This window comes from Mirounga angustirostris, unplaced genomic scaffold (assembly GCF_029215605.1).
Source record: "Mirounga angustirostris isolate CCGP_5_RB_7025 unplaced genomic scaffold, mMirAng1.0.hap1 SCAF_10, whole genome shotgun sequence".
Lineage (NCBI taxonomy): Eukaryota > Metazoa > Chordata > Mammalia > Carnivora > Phocidae > Mirounga > Mirounga angustirostris.
Genome location: NW_026991718.1, coordinates 4,074,922 through 4,096,558, shown reverse-complemented (window position 1 = coordinate 4,096,558; position 21,637 = coordinate 4,074,922). Strand labels below are relative to the sequence as shown.

General features: G+C 40.9%; 1 protein-coding gene across 4 annotated transcripts in view; it reads right to left on the bottom strand.

Moving 5' to 3' along the window:
• The window catches only part of NOL10 (nucleolar protein 10), a 96,281-nt gene that overhangs the window by 24,835 nt on the left and 49,809 nt on the right, over window positions 1-21,637 (bottom strand). For all 4 annotated transcript variants that reach the window (XR_010405392.1, XM_045884077.3, XM_045884078.3 and 1 more), the window contains 6 exons: window positions 13,304-13,430; window positions 11,236-11,315; window positions 10,951-11,049; window positions 9,050-9,139; window positions 827-1,000; window positions 324-571 (listed from right to left, as the gene is read on the bottom strand). Coding sequence is in view for 3 of the 4 variants with exons in the window: in XM_045884077.3 (XP_045740033.1) it covers window positions 324-571; window positions 827-1,000; window positions 9,050-9,139; window positions 10,951-11,049; window positions 11,236-11,315; window positions 13,304-13,430 (818 nt within the window). In the remaining variant the exon portion in view is untranslated. The remainder of the gene's footprint in view (window positions 1-323; window positions 572-826; window positions 1,001-9,049; window positions 9,140-10,950; window positions 11,050-11,235; window positions 11,316-13,303; window positions 13,431-21,637) is intronic.

Sequence of the window (21,637 nt, the reverse complement as noted above, 5' to 3'; positions counted from 1 at the left end):
GGGCACAGAATAAAACCAGCAGCTGTAGGTCAGGGCAACGGAGGGAAAGAAACAAGGACAACACAAGAACGTGACCTGTGCGGCATAAAAATGTTCTTTCGTATATTGGCCAATACTCCCAAGGCCATGCCCTGGGCCTGACTGTATGTAAACTCCACCTCAGAAAGTTATTAAAAGTCATCATCATAAAGACCAGTGTATTTCCCCTCCAGCCTTGTGGTGCTTCCACAAGAGCAAAATGTCCTGCTCAGGGCCACGTGGCCGCGAGGAAGAGCGAGGCCCCGGCAGCCCGGCGAAGCGTCACTGAGAGCAGGGTTACTCACTTCAGCAGCTTCTGCTTGGTGGCAGAATCTTTGAAGCTCCTGAATTCCTCGCCTGCTTTGATCTCATAAAACTGGGGCTTGAGGACTGTCTGCTGGTCCTCCCTGAGCCGCTCCTGCCGCTTCACCTTTTCCTCCTGCTGGAGCAGTCTGCGCTGCTTCCTGACCTCTTCAACCCAGTCCTTCTCATCATCTGAACTCTCAGAACTTTCTGCATCACTTGGTTTTCCTTCCGGTTCTTCCTCCTCTTCCTGAAAATAAAAATAGTAAGAAGCAGCTCCTTTCCCTCACCAGACACCGACCTGTTATTCTCTTCTAACTAACTGTCATCCACGGAGTACGTGACATCGCACGCATCGGGGGAAAACGCCTTGAATTAAGATCTACTTCCAAGCTGAAGTTCGAACAAATTACACCTCAAGTGCCTCAAAGGCTCTTCTAACTTACACAGAAAACTTTACATTCAAGAAACAGAAGCAGATATAAAATGATAAGGAGTACGTTACTTTTTCATGAAGCTCTTGTTGCTCTAAGAGTCTTAGTTTCTTCTTCCTTTTTTCACTTATTTTCGAAACAAGTGGATTCAAAAGCCTAAATTCTTCACTCTCTTCATCTACTTGGAAGTCAGGGTTCTCAAACATAACTTTAAATCGATCATCGGTGAGAATATTAGGAAGGCTCTATGACAAAAAGAATGTAGGAATTTAAAGTTAGTATGAATAAAATCTGACCAGAAAGATGGCCTAAAAACATTTCGGTCAATTATAACTTAATAAGCTGTATAAGGCATAACATTAAATTATTAGGAAACTTCTTTAGAACTAGTTTCCAGAACTTTCTAACTGCTCTTGGGTTTTATCATCTCCTACTTGCAAACATTTTCTATTAATCTATTTCACAGACAATATGTATTACTTGACCATTACACATAATGAGCGAAGACTGAACCTTTCTGGCTGACCTTTATGCTTCATACTTTGGAAAGAATTTTCTTCAATTAACATTTCTTATGAAAAAATACTTTTCAAGGGAATATATATTTTTAAAACATGGCTTTTTAAGCATAGCTTAAATAAATAAAATTAGTGAGTTTTCCAAGTTCATATTCCAAAACTGGGAAAGGAAATATAGAACAATAATAAGGCAAGAATTAACATGGCGGGGGGGCTGCTGATGGAAGCTTCCTGACTCTAAGTGAGTTATTTGGAAACATAAGGGAAGCTTCCATCTCTTATAGGATGGCCTTGTCAATTTTTTTCCATCGGCCATTTAATTGTTCACAAAGGATAGAGCGTAAACTTTCTGACACAATAAAACTGATAATGAGACCCATTTGAGTAGGCCAGGGCTGACACTAAGTTCCTTTTTAATTGTACCGTTTTGAAGAGAAAGTTTTCTAGAGTGTATCGTAAACTTAGCTGTTCCCATAAACAGATGACAATCTTCCACACTCAGGGCTCTCCTACGGTTTCTTATTTGCTACAGGCTTGGAACCCAGATAAATCAACCTACTTCACAGGGTTTGTAAATTAAACAGCCTGAACGCGGGCTGGAGAGGCTAACCTGTTTGTGGTTGTTTGTAAGCAGTGGAGTTCTGAGTGTGGTACTTGGAATATAGCTACACAAAAATTTGATTAAGTCATCAGACATTAAGGAACTTGGGCTGTTTATTACTGGTATGTACCTAAAATCTGATGAACCCTTAACCTAAAATTCTATGACATACTGAATATATATTTAAGATACACTGAACAAGCCTTCCCTGATTAAATATCATTTCTAAGACAGATTTAGGTTCGAGGAAGAAACAAAGATAAGATCTAGTTCCTGATCCCAAGGTGCTAGCTCCGAATCTAATGAGAAAGAAAAAAACAAAAACTGAGGGGCCCCTGGGTGGCTCAGTCGTTGAGCGTCTGCCTTCGGCTCAGGTCGGATCCCAGGGTCCTGGGATCGAGCCCCGCGTCGGGCTCCCTGCTCAGCGGGAAGGCTGCTGCTTCTTCAACCACTCCCCCTGCTTCTGTTCCCTCTCTCGCTGTGTCTCTCTCTGTCAAATAAATAAAATCTTTAAAAAAAAAAAAAGAAAGAAAAAACCAAAAACTGAAACAAAAGCCTGGAGGCTCTAAGGATGCTAAGAAAAGCTGAAAGTGCTCTAAGAGCACAGGTAAAAAGAAACTCCAACAGGAGACAGGTCAGAAGGGCTCACTGACGGATGTGGCATTTGGAGGACAGATGAACAGTTTTCAACAGACAGAAAGCTGAAGGGCATTTCCAGCCCACTGAGGAGCGGTGAACAGTCTGACGACACAAGAATGACAGAATCGGAAAAAGCGTTTTTTCATCAGGCCAGACCGTAAAGGAAACCAGCCCCGTAACACCGGGCACTTTAGGCTGCAGGTGGGGGCAACTCCTAGGGGGGAGGAGGAGGAGGAGGAGGGGACAGGTGACAGCTCGAGGTGTGTTCCAGGGCTCTCGGATGACAAGAACTCTGCTGTGCGAGTGCTCAGCAGCACGGCAGCTGAGGGACTGCCGAGGGAGCAAGCAGGCATGAGGAAGGCTACAGGGCCGCTTTCAGAAACCCGGAGAAGAGCCAGGGCCCGACTCAGGGTGGGAACACTTCCACATGAGAACTGACGGATGCAGCTACAGAGGAGCTGGCAGGAGGGGGGAGTGAAAAGCAGAGTGCGAGGTCCAGCTTAAGTGACTGGACAGTTGGTGTTACCAGGAGTTGGGCCCCATCACTGAAGAGCATCAGAAAAAGAGGCACAGGGTGGAGCAAAGGATGAGAAGTTCCAAAAAACCAAGGTGACCTCCAGCAAGGGCACGGAGAAGCCGCGGCAATGTTCAGACAACTCGAGAGGATTCTGCACTAGAAAGAAATGAGCCAGGAAGTCATGGAAAGACATGGAGTAACCTTAACTGCATGCTACTAAGTGAGAGAAGCCAATCTGAAAAGACTTCATATGTACGATCCCAACTCTATGGCATTCTGGAAAAGGAAACACTACGGAGAGAGTACAAAGATCAGTGGTTGTCAAGGGCCAGGGTGAGGGAAGGATGAACAGGCAGAGCACAGATGATTTTTAGGGCAGTGAAAATACTGTATGATATTCTAATGGTGGATACACCTCATTATACATTTGTCCAAACCTACAAAACATACAACACCAAGCCTAATGTAAACTACGGACTCTGGGTGATGACTCTGGGCGATGATGATGTGTCCACATAGACTCACCAAGTTAACCAATGTCCCTCTGGTGAGGGATGTGGACAGGGGGATAGGCTGTGCGTGTGTGGGCGTGGGGGGCACATGGGAGAGAACTGTGACTTCCCCTAAGTTCTGCTGTGAACCTAAAACTGCTTTAAAGAAATTAAATCTTTAGGGAGAAGGGCATCTGGATTCTGATGAACACTATTAGATGCCTGGGAACAACACGCCAGGTCTCAAGTGAGAGAAGGAGACTAAATTGTATAAATTCTTAGTGTATTCATTAAATAATCACATTTAGTAATAGAGAAACGTGTTACAAAAAATATGCTGCTAGTATTCTTAAGTTTTTTTCTTAATTTTAAACAAATCAATTGTATTGCCTAAAGACAAATATGTTTTGGATGAACAACTATAAAATAATAACTCTCCTGACCTAGCTATAAAAATACTTCCCTTGGAGATTTTTCCTAGTCTAATTGTTTGCTTTCACAGCTAACTTAAAAAAAGGAGAAGGATCAGATGTAGTCAGTGATGCTCCACAGCAGTTTATAAGTGTCTGGCTAGCTCTCTACCCTAGAAATACACATGCACATATGCTAAACACCTGCCATTCAAATTTGAAAAACATCTCAAAGCACTATTCCTACCACAGCCCTACTTCAAAGAAGTATTATCTGTAGATTTGAGTAGGATGCTTACTATGAATATTTTGTCCCAACATAGTAACATACGAGGAATGCTTAACATTCGAAACAAGTCCATTCCTTCGGTGCTGTCTATGAAATTAACGCTATGATGTCTGTGGTGCAGACTTCTGGGTAAAGATGGCAGTCTGAACAGAAGCATCTCCTTCTAATCTCTGCTAAAACCCCAGGAAAGCAATAGAAAATGGGCTTAAAAAAGACACGACCCTTAAGGATAAGGAGGACAAGAAAGAAACAGGAGCAGTGATTCTGGAAAGAAGAAAGGCAGGCCTCAATCCCTCCCTGTCCCAGGAGAGGTGCCGTCCCTGGAGGGGAAGGGGTGCCTGCGGGGGCAGCAGCTCCCTGAGGGCTAGGGAAGCATGTGGCACAAAGGGGCTGCAATGCCGCCCCGCGCCCCACACCCCAAGCCCTCCTGACGAAGGTTCTCAGAATGCTGGGAGCCAGGCCATCACCTCCAAACAGGAGAATCTGACCAGCGAAGAGAAAGGCCAAAGAGATACTGCTATGTGGAGCTCCCCAAATAAACAGTTGCTGGGTCACCACACAGTGAGTGGTGAGTCCTGTCTCCCCACCTCAGAGTTTCCACTAAGCTCTTGTAGGTCCTTCACTCTTAAATATAAACAAATGACCTGAGATCACAGCAGGGGAAAACTACTTAAACATTTTTTCCCCCCAAGAAAATCCCCCAGCACCGAAGAGCCTAAGTTTCTGGATTGAACGGGCCTACACAGTGGCCCGAACTGCGGGCTGGATTATGAAGGGAAGACCAGCCCACAGCCATCTGTGGGGGGCTTCCTTGCACTCCTCCTCTTCCTTGCCCCACTCTCTTATTTTGGAGGAGAAAATCCTGAGGGACTTCCTCAGGAAAATAAACACATAAATGTAATGTGTGGTTGTTGCTGAGAACCTACATGTTTGAAAATCTCTTCACTATACCCTTACACTGACTGCCTGCTTGTCTGGGTTGGAAACATATTCCTTCAGAAAACTAAAGGTCTTTTTAATTCTGCATCCCACACAGGGTGTAGGTGGGGTGCATCCCCAGGATGCTGACTGTGGACCAGCACTTGGAGGTGGCTAGTCCAGAATGGAGAGAGGCCGACACATCAGAAGAGACTCTGTCAGGAAAAGAAAAGTTAATGTAACAATCGATATTCATATAAACATCTTGAGATGAGACTTAGACAACCAGCAAAGGATTGAGGGCTAACCAGTGATCACTGTATAGAAAACAAAGAAAAAGCCAACCACTAAATCCATGGAAGATGGAGGCTGGATGGGGGATACATAATCCCAGATGGCCACCTGACTCCGCCTGGTATGGGAAGAGCACACGCACAGTCCCAACAAGCTAAGTGCTGACTGTCCTAAGCTGCAGCAGAACTTACAAGGAAGGTCATCAAAAGATGAAAGATAACTGGCCTGACATTTAAAAGCCAAGAAGGAGCATTAGGGGCAATATTAAGAGACTTGGAGCTTTACACCAAAGTAATCCACTAAAAGTGCCAAAGTGTTTGTCTCCAGACAGGTGCAAACGGGGGAGAATGTGGGGGGGAAGAGAAGGACAGAGGGACAGCCAACGTTCCTAACAAACCCTGGAAAAACATTTCATTTTTAAAACCACGTGTTTAAAATTGTAATAAAAGCCAAAAACAATCTTTAATTGGTACTAAAAAACATTAAAAAAAAATATCTGGCATGTTAAAACTGATCTGATCCAACCCAGTGTCTATGCATGGCTCTATCTTTCCCTAGAGAGATGAATTATTACTTTAAAATATACTCTTAATGGTATCCAATAAACCTGCAGGCTAAGACACCTCTCCCGTGCATGGCCCAGGTGAGAGTATGCTCGGCCTGGAGATGTCGTGCAGGACCACACACGACTGAGCTGCCACAGAATCCAAAGAGAAGGACGTCTATCCAAGACTCCAAGGCAACAGTGAAAAACTGGTAGAAGAGGCCAACAGCCAGGAAATGACACTTGTAAGAAAAATGGCTCAAACCCTTTCAAATCCAATGAATCACCAGTGTGCCACGCCTCTCCAAGATGCCTGTGCGCACAGGGGGCACAATATGGATTCGGTGCAAAAATGAATGAATGCCACCAAATGTCTAAGTTTGGATAAGGTCCAGATAATGCTTCTTACATTAGAGAGTGGGCCCGTTCGCACTCCAGGCCCAGCATCGGTACTGAACAGAACACACCTTATTACACTTCAACGATGTTATCAGTGGCAGCAAGATTAGGGAACAGATTTCACTGTCTGCCTCCAAGAAATTCCAGCTGGGGCCAAAGCAGAACTAAACCATACTGGCTTTCACATCAGAAGTCATCAGAGCTATGAAAGCTCTTGAGGGTTTGCAGAACTGAGTTCAAAGGCAAGACTAACGAACTGCTGATAGATGGAACAATTCTTTCAAGTGTTCTTTACATTATGGGGGGTTCTTTCCTTAATTCATGAGTGGTTTTTAAGGTCTTCATTTTAATTAGATAACCACGTTAAACATCAAATCATGTAAACTTTGTCTAATAACAGCCTGAGATTTCGAAAAAACTTTTAAGTATTTCCAGAAAGAAACCGAGCTCTGATGACAGGCCTGGAATTGGGTCAGCAAGCCACCGAAAAGCAAATCAGGGGCACATTTCACAAATACCAGTTTGTAGCAGAATTTTCTCAGGGGACGTAGCTTTTACAAAAATAGCACTTCGAGCTTCCAGGAGCTACAGAGACAATGCTGTCTGATGAAAGAAGATAAGAATTTTGAAGGGTGTTCCTCCTGGTACTGCAGTTTAGAAGGAGGACGTAGTCCGAGGGAGGATTCTTTACAGGACAACCCTATCAACATTCTGACAAGAATTTTCAAATGCACAAAATCACGACTATTAATAAGATCACTTTATGTGTTTTCAGCTCACACAGTCATTTTTTACTAGCCTGCACCCCATGTACAGGGAGGACCATCTGTGTTAGAAACCTTCTCTGGCTGTCCCCAACCCCAGTGAAAGTCTGCAAAAAAAAGGGGGTGGGAGGCGAGGACAGGATACTTTTCCCACATCTTCATAACCATCAGGGCCTTTTAAAAGGCTCCTAGACTGACTATGCCACACTGCACAAGCACCGCAGTTACAATCGAAGTGTCCTACTCTCTGTAATATTAAGATATGTATCATTATAGATAAGGACTCATAAGCATAAAACACAGATAGGAACGCATACATCTGCATCCTACAGCAGGCCCACACTCTTCCTCCTGAAGCTTTAGGGCACGTAATCCAAAGATCACTTCCATTTAGCTTGTAAAACAACATTATGAAGTTGAAAAGTTACCTCCTTAAATCTGAATCCTCAGGCTGGGCTAACAAGAAAATCAAGGTGAATACTCTGAGGAGGGAGTCAACACAGCAGGAGGCACTTCCATTTCAAGCACTTTAAGATCCATGCACACACTTAATGCCCTGATGTGAATTAATTAGGAGGGGCTGTAGACCCAGCACGTGGATATAAATGTATATAGTAAGTTTAAGTAATTGTTTCAATGTTGGTGTATTAGTCACATAAGGAAAACGGAAACAAAAAAGTCATCTATGGATTTACTTAAGAGAGGCTTCTAAAAATCAAGATTTAAATAACATATTTAAAAAACCTACTAGACCAGGATGGGAAGATGCCACCGGAACGAAGAGGCAGAGGAGAGGAAGTGAGTGGTGTGTACTCCACTTAGAAATCACAGCACTCCAAGAACACCCTCTCTCTGGTCCTATCTTTGCATGTGATAGAAGAAAAAACTCTGCTCCAGTAAAGCCCGGGATCACGGAGCAAGAAGCTAGTGAGAAACAAGAGCCTTCAGCTGAAGTCCACTGGCGTCAGGGAAGGGAGTGGTGGAACAAAAACACACAAAGAGCTGGCTTGTCTCCCATTCACTTAACCTGGTTAGAAACCAGCAAGAGAACAGAGAAGAATAAACAAGCAAACAAAAATCTCCTGCGAGCATAACACAGCTGGCCCGAAGTTCCAAGGTCAGGCCCTTCACGCCGAGCCGGGGCCCGCGGGCTCCTCAGAGATCGGATCTTTATAACTCATTCCAGCAAAGAGCCAAGCTTGAGTGATTTGCCTGCCTGCTCGTCTAAGCAGATGATGAGGAGTCCTCACATACGTAGGAAAACTAGAAAAATCTCCCCCGTCTTGATAATATCAGCGACATGAAACACTAACCCTTACTTATTTCATGACTGATCTTCATCCATTTTCACATTAGTAAAGGAAGGTAAGAAGCAGTTACACATAAGCATGCATACTCCTGATAACGCCAAGTCTAAATAAAAATTAATTCTGGAATTATAAACAGATCTAGTCAGAACAAAGAAAAACAATAAAAAATTTAAATATTTAACAATAAAAGGATTAAATAAATTATACATCCTTAAGAGTATATGCAGCTCTCAAAAGTATGAAGAATTTTTAATGAAATGGAAAACCACTTGTGTTATTTTATGCAACCAAGATAAACATCTTATATATACAATTATTATCTCACTATTACAGCTTATAATTTTAAGAGAAATAAGACAGGAAGGAAATTCACTAACATATTAATGATGACTTTCTCTAGGTAGAATTATGTAAGTGACACTCTTTATGTTCTTTTCTATTTTTCCAAACTTCCCATATTGAGCATAAACTATCCCATAAGCAGGGGCGAAAAAAGCTACATGTATTTTTCAAGAAGAAAGAAAAAAGATAATTAAAAGTTACTACTAAGAAAATATAGAAACAATTTATCAACGTCTTCACTGCCTTATAAAATCTTACCTTAACTTTCTTTTTCCAGGTAGATTTTTGCCTTTCCTCCTCTTCCTCAATTAATTTAAGTGCTAGTTCTTTGTTAACTTTGGGCAATTTCTAGCAGAAGAAAAAAAAGGTGTATTAAATACCTACATTTTAGCTTTACAAGTTGATAGTTCTGTAAGGAGTATAATTTCACAAACAGGAAATTTCTTATTTATTTTTTAAGTGGGCCCCATGCCCAGCGTGGAGCCCGAACTCACGACCCTGAGATCAAGACCCAAGCTGAGATCAAGAGTCAGAAACTTAACTAACTGAGCCACCCAGGCACCCCTCCAATTCTTATTTTTAAAATTTCATTATCCCCAGAGGACGAAATAATGTGGACACACGTGATGTTATCAGCTGGGAGTACTTGCCCTCACCCGGTCTCTTTCCTGGAGTACTGAGGAGTGAGCTGGGAGAAGCTGTGTTTGGCCGAGGTCAGCCTCAGAGGGCCAGGTCCCTCGCTGATGAAGTGGAGACCAGCAGGCCTGCTATTGCAGCTTCTGGCTGGGGCTCAGGGAACCTCTGAAACGCTACTAATAATGTTAAATGCACTATTCGCTGCTCCTGAAACAGCAAATTTCTAAGGGGAATTCTAGATGTGAGTCTGACAATGCTCAGGAAAAGGTTGTGAGCTCTTTATTGTCCTTTTCCACTTAGTGCTTTATGTTCCATTGTAAAATACAACTTAGACAAGTAATGCAAAGAATGGGACAAAAGTACTCTACACATCCTAGTCTCCCCCTTACCAACACACACACATTCAACACTCCTAGAAAATTTCACAAATAATCTGCAAAAAGGGAAACAGTCTTTGGTACGGAGTGTGTGTGTACAGATGTATACTTACGTATATATGTGCAGACATGTATTTATGTATGTGTGTATTTATTTATTGCCAATGTCCAGTTAGAAATGAGTGTGTCACCTGGTGGTGAACCGTAACCCAGTGGGGCTGCCAGAGAGACTGGGAGGCAGAGGGGACTCGGCTTCCCTGTCTGCCTGCTATTGGGCAGGCAGCGCGAGGCAACAGTTGTTCACCCTGGCAGCGAGCAGGTGGTTCCAGCAGAGTGCGGGACCCCAGCGGGCGGTTTTCTGACCCTCTCAGGAGCAGAGAGCGCCAGCACCAGAGGCTCACAGGCCGGGGTCCCAGCAGCGCTGCCTCCTCCCCGCCACCCAGCCCTGAGGCTGCTTCCTGCAGCCACGCCTGAGGCGCTATCCTTATGGTTTTTGCCTCAGTTCTCTAACATTCTTTACATTAAATTCTATTAATAGAACTAGGTGATCTGATTCCTTCTGGACCCTGATGTAGTCTGATGACCATGACCCAAGCAGATAGCCTCAGATACTGCCAAATGTCAGAAAGAAATGGGGATTATCAAAGCCTCAACACTCCAAACACTGAAAACCCATTTGAGAATTCCGTCACATTTTCTTAGAAGGGCTGATGATATCAGTCCCTCTGGCATTATTTCTCATAATATCACTGCCATAGAATCCATCATGTTCAAACTGTAAAGAGTATCCACCCTCATGACCAATAAAATAGATCAAAACTATTAGGAAAAGATGTAAAACTAAAAATGGGAAAACGAGGGCGCCTGGGTGGCTCAGTCGGTTAAGTGTCTACCTTCGGCTCAGGTCATGATCCCAGGGTCCTGGGATCGAGTCCCACATCGGGCTCCCTGCTCAGCAGGGAGCCTGCTTCTCCCCCTGCCCCTCCCCCTGCTCGTGCTTTCTCTCTCTCTCAAATAAATAAATCTTAAAAAAAAAAAAAAAAAGGGAAAACAGAAATAGATGGCAGGTTTCTTTGGAATAACACACAAAATGAAAATGTAGTACTTTTCTGGTAAGCTCAATAGTGAGTAGAACACAATATCTACCTTTAATTGGACTCTCTGTGCGCGGGTTTCTTCTATTTTCTGTCGGATCTTATCTTTCCTGTATTCTTCATAAGCAAATGGATTTACCATCAATTTCACCTTTTCATAGTGGAAAAGAAAGTTCAAAAATAAAAGTCATATTTAATAGCATGTTTCATCAACACCATGACTATTCTGCCAAAGAACGGGCAGCTCTCTTACAAATCATAAGCATGTTCTGCAAAATGCAAGTAAACAGAGAAGGAATGGCTCATTAATCACCTAAAATAAGTGTAGTCTATTTACCTTGTGATAGAGTCTTATATCCATGAAAAATCCATGCATATATGCCCGGAGGAAAGGTGATCCGATGAGATGTGTGAGCCCTGGAGGGAGTTAATCAGAAGAAGGCAGATCCTTATGAAATCTTAATGAAAGTTAAACCATTTTTTCTTATATTATAGTAAGATTATAATAGGATTTCACTTCTGATTTGATTATAAGGTTTCACTTTGGAGTAAAACTGTAAGTATGAGAACCACTAATCTTCACAAACTATGGAGGAAATTTAATCCACTTTAAGCAGTGTCACCCTTTTTTATTTTACATGTCATTAAGCACAAAAATGATGAAAAAGTCTTTGTGAACTATGAAAGACTGGCAAAGAAGGATTCTTTATGCTCGTGGTTCTCAGGTTTTTGGATTCTGTGAACCAGTTCAAATTGAAGAATAATCCCGGCATCAACAGTGACTTGCCAACTTTATACCATCAGGGAGGAACAGCGGTTGTGGTGGTGGGCGGGGGGGAATTATCTCCCATAATTTCCAAACACAAAGCATGCTATTACAATAATGTAAGAAGGGCATGTTCTTTCCGTTATTCTCATTTTACAGATGAGAAAACCAAGGCTCAATGAGGTTCAGTAAACTGGCCAAGCCACACAGATACTAAGCAGAAGATGTGGGACGCACACCCGTCCGTCTCCCTCTGATGCCCACGGTGTTAGCCACGGTACGCTCCGTCCAACATTCCAGCACAAGTAACATTCCATGAAACATGTTTCGGGAAATACCATGCTTTATAACTGCCTTCCTCACCCGAAATGAACACAGTGAAAGAGACTAAACAAGCACCCAAAATGAACACAACACAGTATTTTTAACAACTTTGCAAAATAGCAATGACTTTTTCCGTCTGATTTAAGAATGGAGGTGAGTATGACACATCATAGTGTACAAGTTACACTGGAGCTATTCAGGAAGGCACATCAGGAGGAAGATCCTACTGTACCATATTTTATCCCAGCATCATTTTTAAAAGGCTGACTACAAGCCTCTTCTCTTTAAACATTAAAATGTAAAGAGTTGTTTTGGTGGTAAGTGGTAGAAAATGAATTCTGCCTAGATTAATTGTGCTATGAAATAAAGTTCAGAAACCTCTCAGTTTATTTATGACATGATTCTATTTTCTTGTAACACTTAACTGCCGCTGTACATCTGTCTGCCCCACAGACAACTGAGTTGCCTAGACTCGTGGAGAAGGGGTCCTCGAGGTTTGCCCACTCTCCATCATTTTCTGTGCAGCCTTTCTCCAATGACAGAACTAGATCAGCAAAATCTGCCCTCCTTATCCTATGAAGTAGGACCTGTCACCTGAGACACACGCACTCTTCCGACGGGTTGGTGTGGCTGAGGTGAAGCGCATACGCTCTAGGTGTAAACCCCAACCCTCGTGTTCATGACTGAAGCCTTTGGCAAGTTAGTTTCACCTTCTAGTGCCTCTGTCTCTTATCTATAAAATGGCATCATAACCATATCCACTCCATGGAGTGGGGAGGATTAAGAGTTGTATGTAAACATTCAGAATATTACCTGCACATGATAAGCCCCACAATGTTGGCTGCTGGTAAAAGGCATTTCTTGGTCTGTGACCTTTAAGCCGAAAGTAACTATAAGGTTCTACATATCTGAGGATTCAATCGGGTTCCCAAGTTTTGGATGGGGTCTTCTACAAGCAAACTTAAAAGGGAGCCAGAAGCATTTATGTGCAGTCTCTGAGATATTTTCAAAACCTTATACTCAAAATAGTACTTGAAGAAAATCACCACTTTCTTGACATTTTTTCTATACATAGCTAGTATGCTAAAGAAAATTATTCCTCATTTAAAATACAAAAAAGCTTCAGTAGGTTGAGTTTATCTCAACCTTTCTCTCAGCAGAGATTACAAACTTGACAATATACATAGCAAGTTTAATATCTGATTTGGCAGAAAGAGAAGATTTCGAAAATCAGATAAATGTGACTCTACTACCTCTTACATTCAAAACTTAACCCCCAAATAATTTTTTAAAAATTTTATCATAATTTTTTTACCTAAATTTTCAAGGTCTTTCTTGGTGACAAATTTGTAATCATCGTAAACCGTGCTTTCAGGATTCTCTTCTAATTCTTCTGTCAAGTTGTCCAGGAACGAACACCACCTGGGAGCAGGACCCAAAACCTACCGGTGTTGATCAAAAGGTTAGCACATGCACATTCTCACCACGTCAACTAAGAGTTATTTTACACCAGATTTTCTTAAATAAAATTTAAAAATCCTTGTTCCTATCAGAAGTATTGAAAAATAACTGCAATATGCATAATCAACAAGTATATAATGGAAGAAAATAAAGTAGGAAAAATTTAGGCCTGTAAAGGAAAAATCTGTCTGGGATGTAAAGATATTAATGAATATTTTTATATTAGCACTATCAAAATACAAAATATTTTAATTCAGGTCCTTAAAATAACATCCATTTGTCTATCACCTCTTTTATTCAAAAGATTACTAAAATCTACAAAGCATATTTAGTATAAAAGATTTTTTTTAAGTTTGCCGTTTTCAAACGGAAGTCTAAAATGAGAATTACCCTCTTTTAAGGGGTTCTCAACTAATTACTTGATAATTATATTTGTTCTTGTGTGGTCCACTTCATTTAATTCATTAAAAATTAAAATTCTGTATATAGAATCCTTCGGACTTAACCTAAAAGGGTGCCAAGACCCACAAGTTAGGGAGAAATAAAAGTTGAACAGAATTTATAACTACTAAAATAGGAATAGTTCATTCTGTAATCCTACTTCCATAAAATACCGTGACTGCTTTTTACTTTTTTGCTGTCCATACACATCTCTCCCAGCACGATGCCTCACCCCCCAAGGTCAAAGCTTACCCCAAAGGAAGCAACGCTGCTTAGCGGGAAGGCCATGCGGCTGAAAGCTTCCCTGAACTGCAGGCTTTCACAAGGAACAACCCCGGGCTCTGACAAAATGGAACTTCCCATGACTACTGCCCTGTCTATTGTGATAGTAATCAATCAAACAGGAGAAAAACAAAAGTCATAATGGAAATGATTAAATCTAGCTTAAACTTTCTGGGGAAGGAAAGGTGGGAGGAAGAGAGTTGTAACAAAGAAAAACAGTGCCTGATACCATCTCCAATCAGAAACAGGTAAATGTCAAACATGGCCATACGAATGCAGTATTACTGTGCCTGACTAGAAAGGGTGATCCCCGCCCCCGCCAAAGGCTATGGCACTTGCAAACATGAAAAACCATGCTTAATGAGCATAAAAGGAGTCCTAGCAGGAAGCTGCATATTAGCAATCATCTATGCAATTTTTTTAAAGTAAAGGTTTTGATGCACCAAGTGGTTTGACTAACCATGAAAGACAAACCTTAAAGAAATGCAAAGCATTAAAAAAAATTCAATGTAGAATACTTTTTAAAGAAACTGCTATGATTTAAGCAATTTTAGGAAAGTAGCCTGACGTCAACAAATACTAATAAATGCTACTACATCTAAAGCACTGCACGAAACCAAAGTCCCTGACCATGATCTCCCTGAAGGAGTTTAAAATCTCACTGGGACAAGAAATCTAGCAGAGCACACGCACACACCCACTCAGCCGTGCACATCAAGAGACGGAGACTGCAGGGAGTCCTTGGGGAAGACGGGCGAGGCCAGGAACAAACAGCAGGGACACCGAAAATCACATACGGAGGGACTTCGGGTTGGAGTGAACTCATGAGCCAATGGGGAAAACCACAGAGAGTGACAGCTCGGGCACTCACAACTTCCCCTCAGTCATAAAGCAAACGCAAAGCTCCGCCACATGCTGGAGTAGGACCTGAGACAGCAACCTTCTCTTCTTCTAAGCAGAATGTAAGTACACTGTGGTCATCTTTCTGGAATATAATATCCAAGAGACTGTCCTCGTGGGAGGGTAGGAACCTCATCTGTTCTAAATGCCGAATCTCCAGTACCTAGAACATCACCTGCCAAGTACTGTGCTTTCAGTACATTTCACAAATACCTCTACTGGTACATGATGTATGCATGCATTCAGGAATTCCAGCACGCACAGTACTAAGACTTAAGGGGTCCTGTCTGGCAAAAGTATTTTTGAAATTGCTTAATTTTCCTTATTCAGATAAAAACACTCAAATACCTCACCATAAAACTGCTGGATATGAGAGCACTTTTTGGTGAAAGTCAGACCATTCTGCCCCCAGGCAAGGGGGCAATGGTGACCAAAAGACCTCATAATAAGAGAGTTTCACTTTTAAAAGCCTTCAATTAGTGATAAACCACGGGCCTCAAAGACAGTAAGAAGATTATACTATGTTTAATGACTTTTCTTGGGGGGATGATGAGAAGGAATATCAAAATATCAGGCCAGATGTGAGCTGACTTTCACAAAAGTCCTTTTTTATAATGTTCCACAACATTCATCTTGATTAGTTAACTGGATTCTAATGGAATTGTTTTAAACTGCCTCTTGGGGCAGGTCTGGGTATGGTAAATAAACTCTGCAATCAAATTCATGGCCATTAAATTTTACAGGAGGAAATATTTCCATCAAAAACAAAATGAAATCTAGTGGGTTGATTTTATTAATCACATTTCCCTAGTTCCTCTTCAGGGGGAAAAAAAAAAAAAAGGAACATCAGAACAACCATAACAAAGTTGAAATTACTGATTTAACGGGCATTAAACTGCAGGTTTTATCTACATTCCAGCTTTCCTCAAAGGGCTACCATTAGGTTGCAAAAGCAGTGGTCAGCTTAACCAATAAGGAGGGCACAACCCCATGCACAGCTTTCTGAGGTACCTATAATGACCACAACATTAATTAATGTGTAAAAAGTCCTTGTTGTACTCACTCATAAAATATGTTAAACCTTCAATTAGTCCTTAAAAATATGTTAATTTACTTCCTAAATTTCAGGCTTTACAACTTGAAGAAAACTTCCTTTCTAACCACTGGAATACTCTTACTATATCAAAAGCTTCTAGGTTTTCTGTACTGTCATTATATTGCTATTTCTGTACTTTACTTCAGCCACAACTGAGTATTGTTCCTTTATCTACATTTTTATGTACCTTAAAGAGGTTTTTTTGTTTCAGAAAAGTAGTGGAGATTGTTCTATTTTAAACTTCTATTATCTATTAATGAACTTCTACTTCTGATTTATAAGAATTTCCTAAAGTCACGGGTCAGCACAGCAGCGAACTGGAAACTGATTCAACCAACTGCTACGAAGGGTTCCTGCGGGCCCCTCAGCAGCTTCAATGACCATCGTACCAACCAATCTAGCCGGAAATACGTGGTCCTCCCAAATGGGAAAGAATCCTTCTCACATTGTCCGGGGAAGGCCTCAACTCCAGTGCAGCCAAGTATCTGCTTGCTCTAATCCATCTGAGCAGAAGAACCGATTTTAAAGTACATGAAAATACATGCTATGTGCCTGAGATCATCTGCCTCTGTGGTTACAAACTACCTTAACGCTGCCCAGGCTTACTTTTAAGACCCAAAGTTCTCGTATATTCCGGTAGTGGACAGAAATGACAGAGGGGGGAGAAAATTCTTCTGGAGTCCACAGAAGGTAGCCCTCCCACCACTCGACTTTTGAAACTTCCACTTAGCCAGAGCCAAGACTGAGGATTTACTAAAGGGATGGTTTTTAACAGATCAAGGATAGTTAAAATAGCAACAACGATGTATTATTCGTATTATTAGAGACAAAGAACCAAACCACTAAGTCGGTATAAATGTCATCATTTCTTCCATTACTTATAATGCTACTGAACACAACCAAATAATCTCATTATCTTCCTACCATTAATATAAGAAAATAACCGATAACATAAAACAGCAATTAAAATTATCATCTTTTTTGTTTACTTCAAGTTTTTATTTAAATTCCAACTAGCTAAGAGTGTAATATTAGTTTCAGGTATACAATATAGTAATTCAACACTTCCATACATCCCCCCGTGCTCATCACAACAAGCACAAGGGTGCTTACTCCTTAATCCCCGTCCCCCATCTAGCCCATCTGCCCCTAACCATCAGTTTGTTCTCTGTAGAGTTAAGAGTGTTTCTTGGTTTGCCTCTTTCCCCCGCCCCATGTTCACCTGTTTTGTTTCTTAAATTCCACAGATGCGTGAAATCTTACGGTATTTGTCTTTTTTCTGACTGACATTTTGCTTCCCATAATACACTCTAGCTCATCCACGTTGTTGCAAATGGCAAGATGCATTCTTTTTGATGGCTAAGTAATAATATCCCATTGTAAATATATATACTCCACACCTTCTTTACCAATTCATCATCAGTCAATAGACACTTGAACTGTTTCCATATTTTGGCTATTGTTGGTAATGCTGCTATAAACATCAGGGTGCACGTACCCCTTTGGATCCCGACATTTGTATCTTTGGGGTAAATACCCAGTAGTGCAATTGCTGGATCGTATGGTAGCTCTATTTTCAACTTTTTGAGGAACCTCCATACTGTTCTCCGGAGTGACTGCACCAGCTTGCATTCCCACCAGTGTGTAAGAGAGTTCCCCTTTCTCCTCATCCTTGCCAACACCTGTTGTTTTCTGTGTTGTTAATTTTAGCCATTCTGACAGGTGTGAGGTACTATCTCATTGTAGTTTTGATTTGTATTTCCCTGAAATTATTATCTTCAATTTTTAATGACTTAAAAAAACTTTAGCAACTAAGAAAATTCTTAATTACTCCATTTGGTAGAGCTCTATCAACAGACAGTAAATAACTTTGAACTAAAATGGGCTTATAAGCTGGGAAACTTCAACTGTTATTAGCACACAAAAAAGTATATAATGTATCCAAGTACAAACAGTTGACTTTTAAAAATATTCTCTTACAAAATTTTCAGAATGCGTTGCAGCAGAGTGTGCAGTAGGGTATCTCTTAGTGATAACTGGAGAAAGAACCATCACAGTGTGAGACAGCATATCATCACATGGAAAAATGACAAGTCTATTCCGTTAAGTTCAAGGAGTAAAACTAGCTCCATTAAATGTCAGGAGGTAGATATTAATTCAATTTTCATTCATCAAGTACTTACTGAGTGCCAGGCTTATTGTGTTCCACTTTATAAAAACAAGTAGCAAAATGAAACCCAACAGGAAAAAAGTTTCACATATAATGATACTTCTGTGGATGGACTAGACAATTCTTAACTTCCTCAGCTTCATTCATTCATTCAAAAGGTTAACTGAGCATTTATCAAAAGCTAAGTGCCAAACGTCAAATATATGTAAAACAAGTTTGCAAAGCAAGGAAGTACAATATAAATATGATTAGTGTCACAGCAGAGAGATTTTAAAATGGTGCCGGGCAGCCAAAACAGCTTTTAAGGAGACATCGGCGCTAGGCCTTGAAAAATCCGAAGAGGTTATCATTATGTATTCAGTAAAAATTGCCATACTAAATGTTTAGAATTCAATGCTAGCAAAATTAATGTATATTTTACTCATTATTAATTATACAGGAGATGCTTGGTTAGAAGAATTATCAATTTACCTTTTGGTGATCTTATACTCCTTTAATCCTTGAAACTCAATTTAAACTCGACATTCTAATGACACCACTGAATAGATAAGAACTACACTTACAAGCAATAATGGACACCGTGAATATAAAATAATTTTACTATCTAGCAACCAAGTAAATTATCTATTATTCTGTTACAGAACTGTTTCCAGGACATTCTAAAGTAGATATAAATATCTGCTTCTGGAACTAGAGCAATAATAAAAACAGTATCAAGAGCAGCAAAAATAATCACTGCAGTAGCAAACCAAACTCTAAGAGGTAGGGAGGGAGTTTCATCCCCCTGAAGAATTTTGTCACATCTAATCAGAAATCTGTTATTCTTACTATGAGGCCATAATTCTTTATCAGAAACTACTGGGCCCAGAAAGAACTTCAAATTCAAATTTTTTATGCCTTTTATAAAGGTAATATAGTATGCACATTGCATAAAATCTTCGGTGAGGTCTGGGTCAGTGGTCCATATTCAAACATGTTATTATCTCAGCACCAAAATCCTACACATATTCACACCAGTGATTTGAGATAAATAAAGACGGAAAAGAGCTTCATCATCACATGGCAGGTTTGAGTCTCAATGAAGCAAGCTAAGTCAGGCTTTCCCACCAATGAATTATTAAAAAAATGTCAGGGCTTTTTGGATTTCAGAATTGGCAGACCAGAGACAATGAAGGTATGTTATACTGTAAACATCACTGACCACTATTATGATTATTAATTTTTCTCATTGCATAGCCTGTATCTCTAGTGGCAGAATGGGATTTTGCCAACTAAGACCAACTGTTCAACACATACATCCAAAGGAAAATTTCCTTTCAAACTCTTCCTCCCTTACTGGTTGAAAGGCACCACGAGCACCAGCATGTACTTTCAAATTCTGACAGCTGGGGCTTAATAATAACCGATCACAAGCCTGAAACAAGAGAGGCAGCTGGGTGAGCTGAGGGAGTGGCCATGCACTTAGGCGTGTAATTGCATCTGCAACATGATGAGCTGCATAATTGCACACCCAAGTTCACATGCATTTGTGTGAGTAATTGTGAGTCATTTAAAGGTACTCCTAGTGCTTTGTTCTCTCATTCCTAAAAATCAGATTAGCAAACGAGCAATTTAATTTCACCATTTTAAAAGGTTTATTTCAAAAAAGAGAGAAATTATTATCGGCCATGATTTCAATTTGAATTTGGTTTTTGAAAAAGCAGTTTAGACACTGAAATGAAATGAGAAGAAACTAAGGCCAAGCGGACAAAATGCTATTGCCACTGTCTCACTAGCAGCCAATCAAACCAACAGTTAATCTTTGTGAGGCTCTGGGAGCACAAATAAGCGTAAGATGAAATACCTGTACTCAAGGGCTGGGGGAGACAGGACACCCCAAGCAAACATCTAAATATAAAATTAAACCTGACAGTAACAACCACAGAGATTTCAGTGTAATAACAGCACACTATATGTTTTTATGTCCTTCCTCTCTCAAGCCTACTCAAAATTCACAGTCCATCAATATAAAAGGTATTAACTTTCAAGGACAAAAAGAACAAAAGAAGAAAATGCCTCCGTTGAGGGATTTAACATGGTGCACGTCAGGGGCCTAGAGAGTAGGTAACAGAAAAAGGAAAGCAGATTCTTCCCTGGAGCCCTCAAGACCCAGGACTTCTGGGCTCCATTCATCTGGGAAACCGGGTCTGAATGGAGGGGAGGTGATAAAGACGATGAATATCTAAGTTCCCACCACCGCTTAGGAGACCAGAGGATAACTCTCTGGAGAAAGTGAACAGGACAAGAGACAGGATACCTGTCACAGGTGACTTGCACTGTGGGGCAGAAATTAGCTCACCGAATGGCGGTCTGCATGTCCAGAAGCGGGACCCCACCCACCACACCCCCTTCCTTCTCTCATCTTCCAGAATACCAAAAGCCACGGATGTATTGCTGTGCTTCCACTCCGGCCAGACTAAAACCCCAGTGTTCCCATAAGGAAGTGGGGGGTTCTTCTCTGCAGGAAATGAAAGATCCCCCGAAGGCAGATGCTGGTCTCGGAGAATCCCCCAACAGGCACTAGCTGAACAGTCAGCGTGAAAACTACCAGAGACAAGACCACCGCATACAGAGAACTTCCAGCTGGCATCTTAGTGCCTCATTCTTAAATAAGAATAGAAGGCCAAAGATGACCATTCAGTTATTCAACAAACAGTTACTGTCAGACGTGGATATAGCAGTGAATACAACAAACAAGGATCTCTACCTTTAAAAAGCTTACATTCCAGAAAGGAAAACAATACAGGAAAGACAGAATTTATAAAAGTCTTACAACTCAACAATAAAAGGTAAGTACTCTAATTTAAAACTTGGCAAAGGATTTGAAAAATTTCCCCAAAGATATAAAAATGGCCAACAAGCATATGAAAAAGATGTTCCACATCATCAGTCACTAGGAAATGCTAATCTAAACCAAAATAAGGTATCACATCACACTCACTTGAATGACTATACTCAGAAAAATGGAAAGCAACAAGTAATGCCGAGAACGTGGAGAAATTGGAACCCTCATCTATTGCTGGTGGAAAAGTAAAATGGGGCAGCCACTGGGAAAAACAGCTTGGCACTTCTTCAAAGAGTTAAGCATAGAGTTGTCATACGATCCAGCAATTCTAATCCTAAGTATATATATACCCAAGAGAACTGAAAACACATGTCCACACAAAATATTTATAGCAGCATTATCTATAATAGCAGCAATATTTATTTCAAAAGTGAAAGCAATCCCAACGTACATCAACTGATGGATGAATGAACAA